This window comes from Agelaius phoeniceus, chromosome 9 (assembly GCF_051311805.1).
Source record: "Agelaius phoeniceus isolate bAgePho1 chromosome 9, bAgePho1.hap1, whole genome shotgun sequence".
Classification (NCBI taxonomy): Eukaryota; Metazoa; Chordata; class Aves; order Passeriformes; family Icteridae; genus Agelaius; species Agelaius phoeniceus.
This window is the reverse complement of record NC_135273.1, coordinates 4,861,399-4,884,269: the sequence shown is the minus strand read 5'-3', so window position 1 is coordinate 4,884,269 and position 22,871 is coordinate 4,861,399. Positions and strand designations below refer to the sequence as shown.

Below are 22,871 nucleotides of genomic sequence, written 5' to 3'. Positions count from 1 at the left end.
CCAGACAGCATTTGGCCCTGGCTACAGCCACCCAGACCTCATCACACCCAGCAGAGGAGGGCAGTGGGACCAAACCTCACGAGGATGTTGGCTGACACAGGGTGAGGGACATGAAAACTTTCATCAGGGCTTTGACCAAGCCAAGCAGTTGGGTGGATGTGTCTCGCTCACCCCGTGGTTAAGGAAAGATTCATTCCCAAAGAGAAAGAAATTATACTTGTCTAGGCTTCGTGCAGAGATGAAAAATTCCTATAACCCGTAGCCTGCTTGCTCCTACCTGTCTTTATAGCCGTGGTTGTTGAGTTACGGCTGCACAGGCGCGCAACCTGCGTCAAAAACGCCGAGTATCACATGCTCCTGGGCTTGGCCCTGGGCTCTGAGCTGCTGGAAGCCAGGCCAGGGAAGACTCAGAGCATGCCAAGTTCAAAGCAAACAGCAGAGAGACCAGCGAGGCCACCTCCTGCTGCTGGGAACTGCCCTGGCACTTCCTCCTGCTTGTCCCCATTCCGCACGGCCAGCTCCTTGCAGGGTGAAGGGCTCTGTACACAGCAGCACCACAGCACTGGTCTCAGAAACAGGAAAGCACCAGGATGGCTTCTGCACAAAGACTTGGCACCCATGGAGGGAAAGAGGACTGCCAAACTTGAGAAGCCACACCAAACCCCCTAAAATTACTGTGCTGAAATTTCATCAGATTGATGAGAAACTAAGGGCCATCTTCAGAATGTGAATGCTTGGTTCCAGCATTCACCAAATCTTGACCATTTCTGTTCAAGTCATAAACTCCACCATCTGTCTAAAGTAACAGAGTGGGAGTCTCTGCTAAGTGAACTGAGGAGTACAACAAACCTAAGACACATGTAACACAATCTCAAAAATAATTAACTGCTCTTCAAACTCATTACAGAAGAGTCTTCTCATGTAACCTATTATACAATACAAAGGGGAAATGAATCACGTTTTGCCAGAACCTCAAATGAAAAGCTGAAAAAAAAAATTAATCTTCTCTTTCTAAAAAAGCAGAATTTGAAACTAGGAACATTTTCTTATTGTTTCTTCTTTCAGCAAGAGCAGAACTTCAAATCTCCCTGACTGAACTCTGCACGTAACCAAGTGGCAGAGCAATTAAACCAGCTCCTGTTGTTCAACCCAGCCTTGAAGTGTGCTTGGGAAAGGCTCCATAATAAGATATACAGCCTTGGGAAAGCATACCAGCACGTATATTTGGTTGCAAAAGGTTTTTCTTTGGCTTAGTATTTTCTTCCATCTATTCCAATCTGTAGCACTTTTTCAGGTTCTTTATTTGCATTTCAAGAGCAACATAAAACCTGAACAGAACGTAGCATAGATCCAAACATAAAAACAGAATCTTTTTCTTCCAGTTTTGCCAAAGTCCATGCTCTGGACTATTACTGCTCAATGTGCAAAAGAAATAAATTACAACTGGGAGGTTAAAAATTGCACAATTCAATTTTGCAGTGTTAGTTCTGGATGCAGAGAACATCTATTCAGATTCCCTACAAGCAAGTCAGCAGTTGTTTCTTTTGTACACGGTCCCATTTTTACTTGACTATACAAATCCTCTTAATTTTAGCAGCTCGTCTGGAAGTCTCATCTTGCCTGTTCCCCCGAAATTCATCTCCCCCCACTTCCTAAAGCAGGATTTGAAAATAGGCACTGGAAACAATATCCCCAAAACATCCTCTCAGCATTTTTGAGAGTCCCATCCACAACACGCTGGGGTATAAAACACGGGATAGTCTCCAAACACTTCAAAGCCTCAAGGCATACCGGGCTCCCTTTCAACCCAGAGCAATACTTAGGCAAGAGGCATCATAGCTTGTTTAATTCCAGCTCCACACAGAGGACAGTCTCCAGTGGGGACAAAGAAAGAGCAGCACAAGCCCTGAAGTGAGAAGCCAGGCTGGCTACCTGCCCTTCCAGGTGGCACACAATGCTTCACCTGAAATTCCAGACACCTCCATCACTCCTGATGGTACCAGTGGCTCCATACTAATGGAAGAGTGCTCAAACCTTCTGAATTGCCAGAAGAGCTATTACTGAGCTGTGGTTCACTGCAGATGTATTGGAGTGTCCCCATGTTAATCCTGCACGGCTGAAATACCTGTGCTACCCTGCTGAGTAAACAGTATCAGGGAAATCTGGGTACTTCAATACTGTAGTATCTCAGCAGCACTAATTTCCATAAATAAACAATGTTTAACAGAACATGCTCAAGAATTACTCAAAATTTGAACTGGGTGTGAAAAATTGTTTTCAAGAACTGTCAGGTGGCATTCAGGATTAGATGTCATGTTACTTTCCTTGAAACAAATTAAATATTGCAACACTGAGCCACTGAGCAGGGCACTTTCCAAACTTGCAAAGCCAGTCTCCCAGAGCAGGTTCTGCTCCTGCCCAGCAGCAGGTCCTGCCAGCAGCTCACCTCTCCACACAGCCCATCCTAAAGCAAGCCTAGCATGAACTTTTTCTACCCCACAACTTTTTATTACAGTATAAAAACTAAGTTGTTGCATGGTGTTCTGATCAATTTCTGTCTGTCCAACCACAATGGAAGTTCTTACAGCCTTGTCCCCTGGTGGGTGCAGCCCACCAAGGCATCCCCAGCCACAGCATCCCACTCCAACCCCACTCAGAACCAGCCACAAATCCCCTGGGAGAAAGCCTAAGGTGTCACAAAACTCTTTTCCTACCTTTTCCTACCATGTAACAAAACTCTATTCAAAATAGAACAGCTAAGAGGGAAAAAAAAAAAAAAATTCAAGCACAACCAAACTATGATTTTCTTGTTCTCAACCAAGCTCTCATGCTCATTTTTCTCCCTTCCCGTCCTCCAACACATTTCCCTTTCCAGTAAACCCTCACAAATGCAAGCCATTTCTTTGGTACAAAGGAATTTTCCCCTCTTCCCAGTTCTTGTGGCTTTGCTTGACAGGGTCAATGTCCCAAACTGATGAGCCAGTTCTTTTGTGGGGGAGGAAAAGCAATAATTACACACAACCTGCAACGAGTGAGGAGGGGAATGAAAGTAGGTCAGGCCTCAACTCCTCAGCTTCACTGGGGTTCACCAAATGCTTTCACTTACAGTCACTTTAAAAATACAATTAAAATAATAATAGCACAGCAAGTGAACAAAGCAGCACTGTAGAATTCAGCTTTCTGTCCCTTTCTTTGATATGGATAATTGCATTTGTGGGGTGACAAGAGGCACAAAAACCTGAACCAGCAGAAAACGAAGCCCACAAGATGCATCCCAGTATCAGGTGCTCTGATATTCAGAAGTCCAGGAAAAACAAAACCATTAAAAAAGGGTTCTTTGGGAAAAAAAAAACACCAAAGAAACCACCAGTGATAATTAAGAGATGGGAAAGGACAATCTGGAGACATACATAATCGGTTTATGAATTATACGGTGGTTTTGAAAGTTTTAAAAGAAAGGTCCACATTAAAAAAAAACCCACTCCTCTTACAAAATCTTATTTTGCAACTGTCCTGGTTGGGAAGCACAGTCCCCAAGGAGCAAATGCCAAGGCAGTTCTGCTGACGCTCCCAGCCCCGACTGAAACCCGAAGGGCCAAACTTCCAGAACAGCTCTGGCACTCCCAGTGCACGTTTCGTAATTATAACAGGAGCTGTTGGCTGCTGAACTCCTGCAAATCTGGTCCTTATTTAAGATCTGACTCTTACAAAGTCGCTCCAAAGTTGCTCAGTTGCTCCAACTTCTCTTTCAATCAGCTTAAAAGTCAGTTTAGTCCCTGGTACTGCAAGACGGCGGCTGTGATTCGGGGAGCACGCTGTGCCAAATCTCCCCCAAAAAAACCCACTGCAAACGCACCCTGCAATGTGCTGGACCTCAACTCAAAGGCCTCAGTTCCAAATCAGTCCCCAAATTGCTCAGAGGATGATTTTACACTGGGAGGCTCTGTGCCAAACCAAATACTGCCCTGTTTCCCACCACCAACACAAATCAGAGTCCTCTGCAGAAGATGTTCCCACTTGTCCAGCTGGGATTCATGGTCCCTTTTCAGCCTGAATTTTGCACTTCTTTAATTACACTGAAATAAATTTTCTCCCCTAGTCTAACCAGGTGTGCTATTACACACAGACAAGACATAACTTGCCGAAGTGGGTGATGGTTCTTTTAAAAACACAAGATTTAAACTGCTCAGGAGCGCTGCTTCGAAGAAAGTCTCTTTCACTCTAAAGCTTCAATTTTGAAGAGTCTCAAAATGTCAAACACTTGAAAATCTGACACTTCCAATAAGGAATTTTTCTCTATAAATGACAGAAAAAGACACAGTTCAGTATTTTTCTAGTATTTCCATCCAATCCAAAACTAAATACTCACTTTAAGAAAACACTAATCTCTGAATGTTTTTGTTTAAAGCCATTTAAAGATCATTTCTAGTGAAGCTGGGAAGCTGGAAATAGAAATAAGCTCATTAAGAGCTACGCTATGGTTATTATTAAAACACCACAATAGTCCATCTTCTCATGCATACACAACCTTGCATAACTGGAGATGTCAGCATTTTCATTGTAAATTCTGCTTTCAGAGGTTTCAAATTTGCCTGTAAAAAAGTTGTTATGGCCTGAAATTTGTTGCTATTTCCCTGCCAAGGAAGAACTCTTTTAATATTAGGAAACTATGCATTCATTGGAGTCGGCCACTGGTTTGGGGTTTTATCTATACAAGTGGTTTAAAAAAAAGAATAAAAAGATAAAAAAACCTCACAACTCAGCATCTTTGAAAATCTTCTGGCTCAAAAAAAAAACCCAAAAAAAAACAAACCCTCACTAAAGGAATCAAATTCCCAAAAGGTAATAACCATTATACTCCTTCAGAAAGCTTCAGCTGTATGGCAGATAAGCCTAAAACATGCAATTATTTCTGCTACTTTGCAAAATAGTAGCCACACTGAGAGACTACCAACTCCCAGTGTCTCATCAACACTGACTGTAAATAACAACCCTACCCATGTCCAATTAGTTTGAAGCTCAAGACCATGCCCCTGCTAAAGGGGTGCAGATTTTAAATACAGAATGGACACATTAAGACTGATTTAATCTGGCTGCTTGTACAATTCCCCAGAATCTCAGCTAGCAAATCCTGTACTGGGCCAAATAACTTACTGAACCAGATCCCTGAAAGGGCAGCCAGCCCTCACCCGAAGCTGTGGGGATGTCACATTCCTCCATAATGGGCTTTAATAATTGCCCTTCCATGAAATAAAATTAAAAGGAAAAGAAATTAAAAAGATAAAGCCGGCTCTGATTTAACTAATAGGTTTGAATTCTTAATTTAACTCACAGATATCAAAGCCGCTGTTCTCGTTTGAAAAAGAAAAGGCCAAAATATAACAGCCAAAAGGGAGCCCTGGGTGATCCATTTGCTTTATTTTGTTCCTACCAAACTAGAAGCAGCATTCTGGTGGTTCTACACCACCTCTGTCGCAGGAAAATGATGGATGTGCAGGGTCCCCCCGGCCCTGTGACCTCTCAGCAGGGTGGCACTGGCTGGAGACAACCCATGGGGACAGCCCAGGATGGGGAGCGGGACAGGGGACATCCCACCACCACAGCATCCCTCCTCCACTCACTGGAGCACCTTACAAAATCCCACATCCTGAGCCAGGCAGGTCACAGCAGCTAAAGAAGGAGCTCCAAGTGGACAGTGCTGACCACTGTGACCACAGGTGACAATAATCCTTAAGCACTGCCAACATTTACACAAAAATGAAGGTACATTGCTCATATTACTCAACATTTTTGCAGAAAGGAAGGTGCTGTGCTGAACATACTTATTTTTGGATGTTGTTTAGCATCAGCAAGTGGCTATGGCTGAGTAAATCCCATAGAAAAACTCCTTATTCACTTCCACCATAAGCACACGTTACCCCTTAAAGGGGATCTCTCCCCTTCCCTGCTGCTCCTGGGAACCTCCCAAATTTAGGACCACTCTGAACTACTGTGTTTTCCACAGGACACAGAAATAGGCTGTCCCTTGTGGAAAGCTTAAATTAATCCTTTGAAATTTGACCTAAATTAAAAGAATTGAAACGCGTTGTCACCACACCGGGCGGGGGCTCCGAGTGGGTGCTCCAAGGACGGTGTCAAGGCATTGCATGAGGGTAAGAGACCAAATTAGCTCCCCAGCAGGGTGATAACACACAGCCTGGGCAAGGGGAGGTCAAGGGAGAGCTCACTATTTATCAAATATATGTCCAAACTAATTATTCAGTTCACAAAGTAAGCCTTGAGCCCATGTGTGCGGTCAGAGCCCTTGTGAAACGCTGGCTGCCATCAAAGGCCTGGGCACACACAGGCTCAGAGAATGGTGCCTTTGTACACGCTGGGGGAGGCTCGTTTCCAAATGTTTAAAAGCAGAAAAAGTCTCTCTGCTCCCCTAGGACAAAAACCATGTATGTAAACACTTGATGTGAGATATAATCTGAGAGCTGACAGTCCTCACAGAAGTCCTACAGGTCCTGTTTCTGCTCACACAGCTCAGGAGCCCCGGGTTTTGCCATCGCTGCTTGGGAATAAAGCACCACAGCTGAGATCCACCACGCTCAGCATCCCACAACATCAGCACCAACGTTACCACTCACAAGGGATCAAGATGCCATTTTCAATGTAAACACTTTCATACCGAGCAGAGTAATGCCCAATGGTCACAGAGGGAGATTTATTTACTCAAGACTGACTGAGAAGAGCCAAAAAGCACAGCACTCCCTTAATGCATGACATCTTGCACATATCCATCAGCTGATTACCCTGTTAGATAAATACTGCTTCAACTAAAGCACATACTTCAGTATTTTTTACACATAGCCAGACACTCTGAAGAAAATTATTTCAAATGCCCCTAAAGTTACACATGGCTGAGAGAAGGTATTTTCTCTGTTACACCCAAAGGAACAAATCTCAATTCCTGTTGATGTTGTGTACAGCTTTTCCAATAGTCTGAGTCACTAAGACAATAAACAATAACAATCCAAGCACCTTGTATGAAAAATAAATAAATAAATGCAGACAATTCAGGGCATGTCCGTGAAGGAAGACTCAGGAGCAGATCAGCAAATGTCACCAAAGGTCACGGCCCTGCCGACCTCCTCAGCTGGCATGAAATGTCATAGCCCTAATGACTGCAGCCAGCACCCCCACTGAAAATTTACATTATTGGAGCACCTGACCCCCCAGATTAGCTGGGTCCAAAACGTTTTGGCATTTACTAAATTAAAAAAGAAGTCTGCTCTGTCTTTGAAGAGTTTTTTTGAAGGGTTTTTTTTGGTTTGGGCTTGGAGAGTTTGTGGGTGGCAGTGATAGAACCCAGAGAAGGTGATTGTGTAAAAATTTGGTTGTGTTTTGTTTTTTCTTATCAAAGGGTTTAATAAAATACATAAAGGACGTTTTATTTCCCAACTCTCAGATATAAATCCCACACAATTCCCTGTATTCTGCAGTATAAAAGCTCTTATTATGCCATTAACTTAGAAGCGTTTTCTGATTTTTTTCCTTCTTTCTGGTAATGATTTGGGTTCTCACATCTAAAATTGTTTCACATCAGTAACATTCCTGCCCAGGAAAGAAGTTTTAAGTCTTTTTTAACAATTTACTCTTTGATAAAACCCAGATTCCACCCCCCAATATATTCAGTGTGTAAGAGACACATTCTCAAACTGTGCTTTCCAAAATAATAAAAGCTATTCTTTCCCTGAAAAGCTGCAAAATTATCAGCCACCATTCAAAAAATATTACTCTTCTTCCTGTAAGACACTTCACCAGTCTTCAAATACATTATTTCTGACTTAACCCTAAAAACTAGGGGACCTCACTACAAAGCTAGTCTGAAACCAGAATTATTCATGATTTTGTCAATCTCCTGAAAAGCCAAAAAGGCACCAGATGTTCAATTAACAAATCATACAGTAAGTGGCAACAAGAGTTGGGTTGTTTTTTTTTTTTAAATCTCAGGTTACCTTTGAAAGAAAAAAAAAAACCCACAAGCATTTTTACTATCAACAATCTCTGTGGCTGACAGATGACAATATTGTTATTCTCTGAGAATTTTTTTTTCAGGAACGTTTGCTAGGGAAGAGGGCTCATCATCTCTAAATAGTTCATCCCCTGCCATCAATAAAAATGTACTTGGAGCGGATTCTAAAAATGCGTTAGCTGGTGACGTCTATTTTTAGAGGCAGTGGATAGAAGCAAATAAGTTTTGCATGAAGAATTATTAAATAAAAACAAAACTGCATCCATGGACATGAGTAGTAGAATGTGTAAAGGCCAAACTCTCTGCAGCAAGCTTGCCAGGTCAGAAATGCTCTGTGGGCTATTAGATCAGCTTGACAGCTGAGTTATTGGAACTGTGATCACTCCTCCAAAAGACAGATACAACCTTATGAAAGAAGCCTCACTTCCTCCCCCAGATGCTCAGAGAGCAGGAATGATCCAGCACAACACAGTAAAATCATTCTTCAACACAATCAGCCCACAACAATAAAAAAGCAGCCCCTCCTGAGCTCTCCAGAGAAGAAAACCACTTTGCAAAGCTTGAGGAACAGACAAACCTAGAAGAACATACCAACGAGTGCAGGCTTAAAATAGGAGATTTTATCAAAACACCTCTTTCAACGTGAAGGTCTAGACTGGCCTTTGCTCTCACAGCAATAAACTCCAGCCATTCTATTGAGATCTCAGCTTTCACACCTTCAGAACTTGTGATCCAGACAGTGAAAGTTTGTCCTGAGTACAAACACCAACAAAGCTGCAACAGCATTTCTGCAGAGTGCCTGGCAAAACTAAACATTCACAAATGAAAACGAATAAGATTCATTTTTCTCTGGACTCCTCAGGTTAAGACAATCCCAAAGAGCAGCAGCCACTCATCCACTTCATTCCTTGAGACAGCAACACACAACAGCACCAAAGTGCCACAGACTGGTTTCCTTAAAGACCCATTCCTGAAAACTTTCATCTGTACACTTTGATTATACAACGTGATGACAGTCCCAAGTGAAATCACTGACACCACTGGCTTGCACAAGAATAAACAAACTCACGCTTGTACAAACACAGCCCGGGCGAGAGCAGGGAAAGTCAGAAACCGTAACTCTCCAGGGCTGCTCTGTTACTTGCCTTAGATTTACCAGAGCACACGGAAAGATCTTGACTTCTATTTCAGATGTCCAAGCATTCAAAATTAACTTCTTTTAAGGAATTAAGTATTTGAGAGTGATTTACCTTCAGGTTCCACCGTGGTGTCTTCAACAACTAAATTAAATGAAGGTCGAGCCAGGGAAAGTCCAGCCATGGTGACCACCACCAGGCAGATAAGGCAACCCGAATCCCAGCTGACCATCTTTTTAGAGTAAATCCCTGGTCCATTTCCATATCTCCATGTGGACTTTAATCCCATCTGAGCACCTCTAGAGAAGCATGGAGAGAAAGCTGTGCCTTCGGCCAGGGTAATGCCTCCTCCCTTGGAACGACGGCTGCTGCTGCGGGGAGGAGAGAGATTTAACACTGTCAGCAAAAACATCTCCAAACACAAACCAAAAACCTTCATAAAGCCTCAAACAGAGCTGAGGTGAGAGGGAGGGGAGCAGGAGGATGGGAAAAATAGTTTTCCAGCTTCAAGAATATGTGAAAAGTGAGTGACTTTTCATCTTCTGTTAGCAGTTTCCATCATCACCTGAGGCGTAACCAAGTCCTCCTTGTTTTCACAAAATCACTTCTCAGCACATATTGAGAGTTATTTTACTGACAGAAAAACATACAGGTTTTCAAAAATGAGAGGCACCCACATGTGCAGGCACATAACCTGTAATGCTACCAAATTACCACAATTATACAAATTATATTCTTGTTATTGTTTGAAGGTTTATGTAAGTTTGCCTTGTTTTTCATTCCTTCACCTAGGCAGTTCTGCAGACAGATGAATTTGCAGGAATTCAGTAATTTTCCACAAGAAAAACAGTTGAAAAAACATACTGCTTAGACTTGGAAAAATCTGTAAGACTATTTCAACTCAGGACTTCCAGCTCCCCCCATGGATGTACCTTCTTCTGACTCAGTTTAGTGCCCTTTGGAAGCCCCTGAGTCCTGGGCAGGTGAAAGGCTCAAGTCTTTGCAGTGATATTGGTTTGCTACACTGCATTAATTAAAATCTGTATAAAATATGGTATGGATTCCTGTTTCACAGGAGACCTGCCCAGCACCACTTTCCATCCATGCATGCCAAGCTATGTGCACAAAACTTTCTTTGCTCAGTCTCTCAATGGTGCTTATTGAGATATATTTTTCAGAGGTGGGAGGAAAAAATGTCTATCTTATTCACAATAAAACAAATTTAAATGGATGGAGTTAAGTGGTAACCCAGCCATGGTCTGACAGAGAAGTGGCACCAAAGGAACTGGCACTCCCTTCAGGGGACCCTGTTGCCTCCACACTGAGATGAGATGTGCCAGGTGAGGGTCAGAAGAGCATCCTCCTCAGAGGGTGATTTAACAGCTCAAGCAGAAAATTAGACCTGATTTTCCGCTTCAGAAATAAAAGTAAAACCTCAGTAAATGGATAAAAAAAAGTAACTGCAGCAATTGTTCTAATCTGGTCAATGATTCATCTTAGATGTGATGAAACTCAACTGAAATTTGGAGAGCGCTTGTCTGGAAGGGGAAAAAAATAACACAAAACCTCTTTTTCCCTCCTGCCCTCAACACTTGAAAATTTAAAAAAAAAAAAAAAAGTAAGGGAGTGTAGAGATAAAGTAAACCTCCAAACTCCTTGTCATTGGGATTTGGTGTGGTACCTCAGCATGCTGAAACAGGGACACCGATTCTCCTTTTATAAAGCCAACCATTTAAAAAGTTGATTCTGATTTTTATTAGCCTTGTGCTAGCTGCCACAAAGTTCACAAATGCTGTTGAGGCATCTTTTACGTTGGGTACCATACACAGAACTTCTGGAGTCAGTAGAAACAGGTTTTGGATGGCATAAAGAAGTCACTTGAGGAAAACAACACAAGGTGAATCCCTGCTACTTCAGGGCAAGCTTTTCCCAACTCGGTTGGTATCACCTCAAAGCCCCGTCCCTCCTGTAAAGATTTCAGCCTGGCTCCAGCACCCCAGACCACAAGCTAGCAACTACCATTAAATTTCCAGTGAAAACACCACCAGACCACTGCACAAACATTTGCCAAGAGCTTGCCCAGCCCTTCTCTAAATAAGCACAGAGCAGGTGTAGAGCTGAAGAGAGCTCTGTCTTTGGGCCCAGTCTGTGTGTGGAGCAGGACTGGAGCAAACCCCCCTGGATGCCACCACCCAAGTCCACTGCCCTCCTCGCTGTCTGGCAGCCACAGCCCTGCAGCTCAGTTTATCCAGCTGTAAAGTGGGTAGAAACCCCTAATTAACAGCCTGGGTGTAATGCTGATTTAATTTCCATAAATCATCCTGTAAACTCCGATTAAAGTCTACGTTGATAAATGCAAAATCCCATCATGGTTTTGCAGAAAGAAAACATACCAGAAGGCCAGCATGTATTTCAGACTCCAAGAGCATTAATTCCACTGACATTCCTGCAGTTTCAGATTTTCAGACTACACTAAACCCCACTGAAAGCACATTTGTGGTTCCTATCCTCACCCTAAAGCCTGAAGTGCGGCACAAGGCTACTCGGCCACGCGTCTCCTCACCTGAAGATTTTTGTTGCCTCCTGCACCTCAACATCTGCCGGTAGAAAGAAGAGATTCTTCATCCACAGGGCAGCAGCAAACCCAAAATCCTGGCTTGTGAAGGTGCAGCAACGCAAAAATCAAAGCTCTGCACCCATCCATGGGGCCAAACCACTCTACCACGAGGACAGCAAACGGGCTTCAAGGGTTGCCCTCTCCCAAAAGAAGAGGAGTCCAGCGAAGATGAAACGAAACCAAATTCTTTTCGTAGTTTAATTGCCAGAGTTGCTGGGGGACGAGTCCCTGGAAAGACCTCCTGTGCTGGATAATTATGTACCTCTATCTCAATGTTTGGAACACAGCCCCAGCATGCTTTTTGGCCTCCACAATTCTGGCTTCCTGACTACAATACCATAATCCCTCCTGGAGTCTCAGACTCAGTGAAAGCCACACGTAGTGTTTATTTTTCCCCTTGAAAGGGAACTCTGTCTCTCTTCTCAGCCTACACTTTGGGGAGGAGTTGTCAGCCCCCACTGATTGATGGCTCTCCTTGCCACTCGCTCATCAAGTCAATTTTCACCTCGTCACATACCTGCCCAAATTTTCTTTGCCAAACTGACAAGCATGGGAAAGCAGACTGGTTTGGGAGCCCAACCAAATTCCTCCAAGCTGTACTTCAGTTTAAACACACTCGCACACACAAACAAGTAGTACTTGTTCAGCAGTGGCATTAATTAAATTCAATGCTCAGTGTTCTTTTTAATCTACTTGCATTGTTGTTTATAAGATGTTTATCACTCCCCAGGGACAGCACGATTTGTAGAGTATGTTAACCAAATCAATACATTGCTCACTGTATAACTTTTCAGCATCTTTCTCAATTAGGCGGGGAATAGCAAAATCTGAGTGAAATATGGATCTTCCCTCCACAAAGAAACCTCGAGCGCTCTAAAAGCTCAGTAGCTTCGTCAGAAAAATCCAGGTAGATGAAGCTTTGAAGCTAACAGCTTTATGTACACAATTCCACTGACAGAGGAATTGTGTATGGACAGAAAATTCAGAAATATACATCCGTCTATAAAAACATATATACACATATATATATCTAACAAGACTCATCAGCAGAGTTCAATCTCCAAGCAAATCTGAGCATCACAGCTATTAAACATTAATTCTGAAGGACTAATGGGAACCGGCTGGCAGCTTCAGTACTTTTTCATTGTTTGAACTTCTTTCATTTGCTTTCCAGGACTATCCTGTTTTTCTCAAGTCTTTTGCCACCAAGAGATCGGGGAGGGGGGGAAAAAAATCTGCATTTTAATTGACATTCCAGAGAGCGGGAGAAGTCCAGAGGCTGCTGATTGCTGTCTATTCAGCCCAAACAGGCTTTTCAGATGAAAATGAGAAAAGGCTAGTGGAAGATTTACAGGGATTTGGTACAAAGGAGACAATAAAGTTTTAAATGTTGATAGCGTTTCACACCAAACGCATAATGGGTCCCAGTTTGAAGGGGCCGTTTTGCATTTAAATATATATTTCATTGATTTCTCTCCCTCCTTATCTCAGACGGGGCGGTTGTGCTCCCGCAGCACGGCGGGGCAGCACCGGGCTCCGAGCCGGGGCCGGTACCGAGGCGGGGCTGAGCCCCCCTTCCTCACTCAGCCCGTGCTGCCCGTCCTGCTGTCACCGCTGGAACCGTCCCCAGAGAGAGACACCCGCGGGGATGCGGGGAAGGCAGGGGAACAGCGCTGCTGCTCGGGCTTCCCCCGCACCGCAGCGGCCACCGAGTGACCACAGCCCGAGCCGCAGCTGCAGCAGAACGGAGCCCCGCACCGGGGGATCCCGCCCCGAGCCCGCACCGGCACATCCCGCACCGGGGGATCCCGGAGCCCCGCACCGGCACATCCCGCCCCGAGCCCGCACCGGGGGATCCCGAGCCCCGCTGCAGCGCGCACACGGTGCCGAGAGCACGGCGGGACCCCCAGCCCAGCCAGCCCTGCCCGGGGCCGCCCCTTCCCCGGCCCTCCCGCTGCCTTTACCTGCGGCGAGAGCGCCGGGCGGGCTCCGCTCCGCGGCGGCTCCCGGGCTGGGGCGCGGTGCCGAGCGGCGGCTCCCGGGACGGGGCGAAAGTGCCGTCACTGCGGCCGCGGTCACTGCGCGGGCGGCCCCGGCTGGCGAGCCCGCAGCGGCGCAGCGCCGCGCATCCCCCGCGGGACGCGCCCGGGGCAGGCAGGAGGGCGGCGAGGCGAGGCAGGAGCCGGCCCGGCGCCCCGTCCCGTGCCGTGCCCTGGCTCGGCCGCAGCGGCTACCGCCTCAGAGGGGCGAGCCCGCCGTGCCCGGCGCCAGCTGCCTCCTCCCCCGCGCGGGCATCGCCGAGCAGCGCGCCGCGGGTCCCGCTCCGCTCCATCCAGCCGCCCGCCCCGAGCCGCCGCAGCTTTGTCACGCCGACAGCCCCCTCGGGTGGGAGGTGGGTTTTCTCTCCCCCCTTTCCCCCTCTCGGCGCACTCCTCCGGCTCCTTCCTCCTCCCCCGGTCACTCCCCCCGCTGCAACCCGAGCCGTTTCCTGGACGGCGCTGCCGGGCTCTGCCAATCGCCGCCGAGCCCCTTCCCCCGCCCGGCCCTCGGGGCTGCGGAGCCGGGAGCCCGCACCCCGCCCGAGGGTCGCGGATGCCCCCGCGGCGCGGCCCCGGAACGCTCGGCAGCACCGGAGAGGGGCGGGAGGGGAGCGGGGACGCCCCGCTCCGGGTGCTGCCTGCCCGGGGGAGCGGGACGGCTCATCCCGGGGCCACCGCAGGGCTGCAGGGGAGGAACCCCGCGCAGCTCCCGGACGGGCGCTCCGCTGAAAGTTTTCCAGCGGGTTGCAAAGGAAAGGAAAGGAAAGGTGGGGAGCGCGGAAAGCGCCACCGCTGAGGGTGAGCCCGGGCTGCGGCTCCGGCACCCCGGCACTGGCCAGCATCTGCATCCTCACACGAAAATGGTACCAGCTCAAAAGCGGTCCTCGAAATCTCTCCTGAAGTGTTTCTGGCTCAGAAGCCATGGCTGGCCTGTGGCCAGTTCCATCTAGAGAGGGTGGTCGGATAAGACCGCTCCAAAAGTCACTCTCATGAGCTTCTCAGTCCAAAGCTTGATTCCAGCTGCCCCGTGAATTGGTCTGAGAGTGCACATTTAATACCTGTGTGGTGCCCAAATGGGAAAAGTTGTCGAAAAGTTATGCAAACATCATTTGTATGGACACACAGATTTAAAACTGCATAATATGGGTATTCAGAATTCAATATAGCTTAGCCTGATCCTTGCTTAATAAAACATTTGCTTTAGATACCATCAACTAAAAGGTTTTGAATATGGAGTCTGTGTAATGCTTGCTTGTGTAGAGTCAGCTTGACAACAAAATCAATAAGTGGTGGTTGCCTCAAATTTAATCAGTGTTGATCAATTTAATGTTACTTTATTTAAGCTCTACTGTACATTTTATATGTTGTGTGCAGTATTGATCAAGGGGATTTTCAAGGACTGAGGGCACACATCGCAGTGTAAGACTACACACACCTAGACACCAAAAACTTGAAAAGAAGTTTTCTGTAGAGTATGTGCTTACCTCCCAGCATGTATTTTCCCACCACTACTGCACTCTTTATGAGGGATGGCAGACAAATTTGTAATTGATTGGAAACACAGGTTTAGTTTTTTGTTTTTGGGGTGTTTTTTTTTTTTTTTTTTTTTTTTGTTGTTGTTGTTGTTCCTAAAGCAACAGACATCTGAATGTTCTAATTGAGAAGCTGAGATGTCACAGTCAAGATCCAATTTTCCCAGCACCGGGCATGTCCATCGCCCATTGAAAACATTGTTAACACATTCTCACATAAATTATTGTCTGGCACAGGAAGCTGCAATACCTTTCCCCATTCATCGATATCTTTGCATACTCTGAAAGAAAAGGAAGCATTCCACTAAAAATGACAAATCAGAACACCTATTTCCAAGGTCTGGAAGCACTTGTCAGAATTTATTCTTTTGGAGGATGAAAAGATAGCAGTCTATCAATAGCAGCCTTTTCTCTTAAATGAGCCACATTCTCCTAAAGTGGCCCACAACAGCCCAGCTCCTCAATCTGAGAAAAGCAGAAGCATGTTTGGAATTAAAGGGGTGGGGGGGGAGATCAATTCTGTCATCATATTTAGGCTTCAAGAGATCTCAGTGGGCCCAGGGAGCCTTTCATAGCAGTTAGGCTGCTGAATGAGAGCATAATCTCTTTACAGTTTTTTCCTCCTCCTCTCAAAGTGGCTGGGATCCTTTCTGTGAGCCCTCCTGCACGTGAATGGTGTGGCTAATAAGCCTATTAATGAGGTTCCACAGCAGAGTGTGAATAGGTAAATAAGCCCCAATCTGTTGAGGTTCAGGAGCAAGGGCAGTAAAGCCATCATGAACTAAAGGTGACAGTTTGAACTGAAATAGGAACAACAGCTCCAGGTTTCAAGCGAAAGAATAGACAGACAAGGCACACATTCAGGCTCCTTCTACCCCCTACCGAGTCCTATTTTCTCCCCCATTCTTCCTCCTTTATAAAATGTCTTGAGTAGTCACCCATTTTTTCAAAAGCTCTTGAGACGTCCTTTTTCATCCTGGCAATGATACATCAATAGGGAGGAAGGAAAATGAGGACACCAATGCTCCTTTGCCCCGCAAGTTTCAAAAGCAGGAACAGCGCTGTGTGCCCTCGCATATGGAAGCGGGGGAGGAGAAAGAAAGTTAAATTGAATCTTTCAGCCCTGCCAGCTCTTTGTCGCTGCTGTCAGCGCAGCTCCGGTCCTCCCTCCGCACGCAGGCAGGGATACAGTTAATGTTCAACAGGGTCCCAGCCCTGCTCCAGCTGCAGCGAGGGCACAGCTGGGCTCGGCCAGATCCCCAGCCAGGGGCACGCAGAGGGGAGGAGATGGATTCACTGCTGCCCAGCATCTCTTTTACCTGGCAGGTGAAGATGTGCCTGACTTAGGGCCGCTCCTGGGCTGGACTCAGCAGAGCCCAGCTCATCCATAAAAGCCCAGCTGGAAGGGATGAAGGCAGAAGGTTCAGCAGGTGACAAACAGCTCGAGAGATGGGGTGAGATGGGCAACCAGCCCCTCCGAGTAATGTGGGAAAAGTCACCTCGGAAAAAAGCACAGCACGGAGCTGCTGAGCGCTCTCAGTTCTACTCCTCGCAGACTCTCTGACATTTCTTTCAAGTGCTGGAGATATCAGGGCAGCCAGAGCTCCGCGGGACCCGGCTCCTCCGTGGAATTCCAGCGAGGAGGCAGCCCCGGCTCCGGCACGGTGCAGACAGATGGCAGGGGAGGCCATGGGTACCCAGGGGAGGGAAGTTCTGCAGCACTGATCTGTTCTCCAGGTGCAGGACCTGCTAACGTGCCACAGTTGCATCTGATGAAAACAGGAATAAAATACAAGAAGTTAAATCAGCAAAAAAAATGAAAGAGAATGAAAGCCCACACATTCAAGTCTTAGAGGTCTAAGGGGAAAAACTCTCTAGATCCAAACTCAGCCACACACATCACCGAGGGTTTTCTCCATGAAAGACAATGGGAATCAACAATTCTTCCCTGTTATTCCAACTGTCCCATCCAAAAATTTCTCCTGCCCATGCTAGATATGATTAAATGCTTGTCTAAGATTTCTTTTTATTTTTTAAATTTTCTTTTCTTTGAAGTTCTTCCAAAGCTAAGTGTCTAAACCCAAACTTTGGCAGCTAAAATATTTACCTGGTTTCCAAAGTGTTTATGGTTCTCTTTCCAGGCATCTTCAAACTTTTTTTTAGGGTACCAAGGAGCAAATCATAGGAACCCACTTCTGAAAATATTTTTTTTCAAAGACAGGCAAAGTTGGTCTATAGATTTTTCACTGTCTTAGGGAAAAGTCATTTCATACAAAAGCAACCCCATTCTAAAATAAAAGCTACTGCTAAAAGAGAGGCTTCCATAGTAGTTCTCTCCAGGTATTACTTCAAGAAGTTGCTGAACTGAAAAATTGAGATAACAATTAATTATTTTAATGAAAATAAATCCAATAGTTATCCATGAAAGTGTGAAGCAGATGGGCTACCAAGTTCTTTTGCAGGAAAACGTGTATGGGAAGGGGGAGCTGCAGTTCCTGGCCCATCAAAGGATAGTTTTACTGGGTGTTTATCAAACAAGGAAACCTCATTTTAGTTAACCTAGAGAAGGGGGCAAATTAAGTGCTTTTGTCTATCAATTTTTGATCTTCCTCTACATTATGAACAGTTGAATATTCTAGGAAATACTTCTTCAGGCAGTAAGGCTAAGTAGTTGAGAAAAAAATCTTATTTTGACTGCTGCTTTGTCAATGTCTTGTAATGGCATTTGAGTATCAACACTCCCCTTGGATTGTTATGCCTTGTAGCCATGTAACCTTTCTGCTGCTCCTCTCATTTTGTGTGTCTTAAGGAAAATATTCCAAACAAATATTTGTTGTTTTCATTACAGTGTTGCAAGATATATTTAAACAGGAAATATGATGTGTTTTGAGCAGGGTATTACAATGGGATCCTGGACATTCAATGATTTCTGCCCTTCCCCATTGGCTTTCCTGGGAAAGGCACTTAATTTGTCTGTGTCCAAGATCTCCAGCTATGAAATGAGAATAATAGATGCTTCCTGTCTCCCACCCTTTATCCAGTTCATCTATTTAGATGGTAAGCTCCTCATCTCTGACCATGTTTTTATGCATGGCTTAGAACAATAGGGCACTGATCTCAGCTGGAACCTCCAGGCACTTCCATAATGCAAATATTGAATACTAACTAATCAAAATAAAAGAAAATCCTCAATTTATTATGTATTCCCTCATAAAGAATTTGTCACACACTGTCCTGGTAGAGCACCCCTGGTTCTTGGGGAATAGTATAATTTCTAAACAGAGGAAAGCAGCATCCATTGGAGAAGATCTTTTAGCAGTGAGCTCCTTTAAAGCAGACTGCAGAGAAACCCTGTGAATAAACTTCTGAGTGCTGAGCAGGGGACAGCAAAACAGAGCCAGACTTGTAAAAACGAGAAGACAAAGGCTGCAAAGAAAATTTCTCCCTCTGTTACAGAACTTGGTTATGTTTTGCTTGTTGGCCCAAGCACTTCTCATTTCTGTTCCCAGCTGATCAATACCCACTGGTTTGTTTTACTGGAGCCCTGTGTCTCGCTGGACCAGCTGGTGGTTGTGGCAGCTTCCCCTGCAGTGTTACATCAGATCAGATTCCTCTCTGGTGACACCGCAGGGTTCAGCAGAGGTGCTCGACTTCCAGGCACAGCCTGGGAGCTGGAGGTGTGAAGTCAGCCTCACACCAGGGCTCGTGTTACAGTTTAAACCCTGGAAGGAGCAGGAGACTGGAAGGCAGGAGCCCACAGTGTGGGCACTCTATTCTTTCTGGGCAGGGTGCTGTGACCCAGCTGTCCCACAGCACCAAATCCCAGCAGATCCCTCCTGCTTCCCAAATCCTCTGCTGCAGTGCCAAGCTCTGTGTTTCCAGTTCTCTCTCCCATAGGCCCAGGTGCAGACACAGGCAGGCACAGTCACTCTGTAGCAGTTAAAAATATAAAATAAAAGTAATTCTCCTACTTCCCACCTTGGGTAATAAAGCACTAAATGCCTACAACTATTTCCCTGCCTCATTCTTCTTAACCCTCAAACATCTTTCAAGTCAGCATTCTCCAGGCAGTTAATATTCTTTCTCCTCTCCCCATCCTTTGCACATAATTTCTGTTCCCTATCTCCTAGCATAGTTTTCACAGGAATTTGCTTCTTCCTTTATGTGTCTCTCTCTGTGAAAGCCATGCCTTTTATCAGCTCCAGTCCCCACTGGATGGCCTCCTCCTCCACTTTGCCAGGTGATTGTGGTGCCCACAATTTCACTGGATTGCCTTGGAGAGCAGCCAGTGGTCTGCCCAAGAAAGTCTCCACATGACCAGAGATGCATCGAGGTTTAACAGCCCTCATTTGTTAACTCTGTAACCATGTTCACAAGCTGCAGTCCCCAAAAATGGGATGGCAAGGTGATGGTCAGGCAGATAAAGCCCAAAGACAATTTTGGCTTGAGGAGTTTCTTAAAGCGAAGTCACAGAAAGGTTTCCCACACTCAGACCCAAAGTGTCCTTTTTCCCTGCTCCCACAGACCCAGAAACACCCTTTTCTCCTTCATTCTTTTCTTTTTTAAATAAAGAGTTGCAGGGAAGCTTGCTTTGCATGAAATCCAGACTTGCATTACTGAATATTCATATGCATATGAATGAATATTCATATATGTATAAACACACAGCCATATTTCAGGGCTTGAAGAGAAGGCCTGCTTTTGATTTAGATAGCCAAGCTGAGGTCAGATTCCATTTCTTAAAGGACAGCAAAGGTCGTGTTGGTGATTGCTGGATGAGAAAAACCCCAAACCCCTCACGCTGCTCTCCTGATGCCAACTGAGCAGAGATCCTGCTGGAGACTCCCAGGGCTGCTGAACTCAGTGGGTCAGGAAATGTTTTGCACTGTGGGTACAAGTAAAGAGGCCAGAAACTTGATTACAGGGGAGACTTAGTTAAATATTCACTGGGATTCATTATGTGAAAACCACTAGAAAGGAACAAGTTGCTACAGGAAGGGTAGGGCTGTTTTATTCTTGCTTCTGCTGTGAAATGCTCCTGGTGGCTGCCGAGCCCAGCTGCTGTCCTCTAGTGGGAGGAATACAGCAGGTCCCTGAGGATGTGCAGCAATGCTTTTGCTGGTTTTTAATCCTGGTGCTCCTTTAATTTCCCAAGGAGACCTTTTTAGACCCAGCCCTGTCCCACAGGTGTCCCCCATGGGGGTTTCATGACAAATAGCCTCTCCTTACCTTCCCCAGCTGGATGGGTCCCAAAATTTTGCAGGTCCTTTGAAAAGGGCCACGATGTTGATTGGTGACAAATGGTAAATCTCAAAAATCTCTTAAAAAGGGGAGATTTTAAACAGGGCTCCAAATTTTTACTGGAATATTCAGCCTCCTTATCTGCAAATTAGAGCAGCAACACATCTGAAAGCAACAAATTCAATTTTGGCCACAGAGAAAAGAGTAGCAAGAGTGAGGAACTGTAGAAATACTCATCCCAGATTTATAGAAAGCATTTTTAGCTCTAAAAAGAGTTTTTCATGGCATGCAAAGGGTGAAATCCTGTGTTGGCCAGCGATGCAGCTCTGCCTTAAAAACATACAAGGCAATTTCTCTCCTGTAAATTTTATTCCCTGAAGCCTTACATTCAGCAATCTACTTTCTGAGGGAAAAAAAAAAAAAGAAAAGAAAAAAATAGGCATCATCAGTCCCGCCCTGCTCCACATGTAGCAACAAGCTCCTGGTTAATTCTAGAAAACAGAGAAACTGAAACATTTTAAACAGAAACTGCTGTGATCGCCAGAGTACAACCAAGGAGGGTGGGGGGGGGGGAGGAACAAGCAGTGAAAAATTGAGTTAAAAGCAAAGGAGCTGCATTTGTAATTGTGTTCAACAGGAAAAACATCATTTACAGATAACAAATAATGCAGGTTTAACCCTATCTCTGCAAACAAACAAAAAGGCAGGAGCAGCTATCAGCAATGGGTTTCTTTCCATGCCACACGAGTGGCCAGGGGTCAAGAGAAGGGACAAAAAGGAAAAGAAGCTGAAGGAGGAAAGGAAGGTGCTCATGTGGTGCTCTCCCTAAAACTGTCATGGAGCCGTGACATGATGGGGAAACACAAAGTTTCTTTGGGTAACACAAGGTTTCTTTTCTTTCTTCATGTCTGCCTTGAATACCCAGGTTTCTGATTGTTTAAGGGGTAAGGAGCAGACCAGGAGTGTTTTCCAGAGGCATGTGAAAAATGGGGTTAACCTCCACTTTGCTCAGGGAGCAACTTGCAAAAGATCCCATGCTATGATCCCATGTGCTTAGAGACACACAGCTGCTTTGTACTCCAGGAAAATCTGTCTGGTCATTGGACATGTTAAATCCAGGGTTCAGTATTGAGACTTCCTTTTCTTGGATGCTGAGAAGATCACCAAACTGACCAAGCAGAAAAAACCTTCTGATGCCCTTGCATCCAAAACTCTGGCAAATTTGTTACCCATATGGAGCTCTTCTGTTAATAGAGAGAATGGTGGGAGGAGGGAATTAACTTCACCAGAGGGAAAAACTCTTCCCAAATCCTCATATCCATGTTAGAATCATGGAATGGTTTGAGTTGAAAGAACCTTTAAAGGTCAGCAAGCCCATCTTCCCCTGCCATGGGCACCTTCAACTGTCCCAGGTTGCTCCAAACCCTGTCCAGCCTGACTTTGAACACTTCAGGGATGGGGCAGCCACAGCTTCTGTGAGTGCTGGGTCATGTCCAGTTTTCCTCCCCCTTTCCAGCCTGCAGCACAGAGCTCCAGCTGCAGAAGGGATAAGCCTGATGCTGGAGGAGAGGCAGGAGCCTCCAGGCACTGCAGACCCCACTCCTGGGGGGCTGTGCTGCCTCTCCCTGTGGGATCTGTGGGCTGGGAGCTGAATCTCATCACCAGAGCAGTGAGGAGAAGAAGTGCACAGCTGTTTGCATGATACATATCTTGGGAATAAATAAACCTCATCTCCAGTGCTGCTGCTTTCTAAACATCTATAGAGACGTGCATTCACTCCAAACATTCAGAAAATAAACAGAAAGGGAGCTGCTCAGGAAACCCTCCTCCAGCCAAAAGCCAGCCCTGCAAAAGTGTCATCTCTCAACAGAATCCAAAATCTCATCAGACTCTGACATTTGTCTTTTTAAGAAATGCTGTCTCCATTTTCTGATGCAGAGACACCTCAGAGGCTATAGGCTTAGGTTTCCTAAGCCTGATGAATGTTTTTCCACAAATACTGGGAGGCAGAAGGAGGTAAAGAATAGTTAAATGCAGCACAATTGAAAATGCCTCAAGCTGCAATTCAGATGGATTACAAGATAACCTCGGTAGTTTCAAGAATGTAACAAGAACAGCCCTAAATCAACATAAATACTTGCTCAACCATTTTCATCTCAGGATTAATGTCAGATTTTTTTTTCTTTTCTCTTGTGGCATTAAAACCATTTTCCAGCTTTTATTTTTTGGCAAAGTATTTGTAGTTACTGGGAAAGGGGGATGAGAATGGTGATGAGGCAGGGGCAC

At 45.5% G+C, this 22,871-nt stretch overlaps 1 protein-coding gene across 9 annotated transcripts in view; it reads right to left on the bottom strand.

Annotated features, from left to right (window-relative positions):
- Positions 1 to 14,148, bottom strand: part of FGFR2 (fibroblast growth factor receptor 2) — an 81,276-nt gene extending 67,128 nt beyond the window's left edge. For 2 of the 9 annotated variants that reach the window (XM_077182811.1, XM_054637363.2), the window contains exon 1: positions 9,271 to 9,527. In XM_077182811.1, the coding sequence (XP_077038926.1) occupies positions 9,271 to 9,445 (175 nt within the window). In that variant the 5' untranslated portion in view covers positions 9,446 to 9,527. Of the gene's footprint in view, positions 1 to 9,270; positions 9,528 to 11,719; positions 12,310 to 13,737 lie in introns of those variants that run through there. The other 7 variants (XM_077182805.1, XM_077182806.1, XM_077182804.1 and 4 more) reach the window with 7 other exon arrangements.
- Positions 14,149 to 22,871: the final 8,723 nt, after the last annotated feature.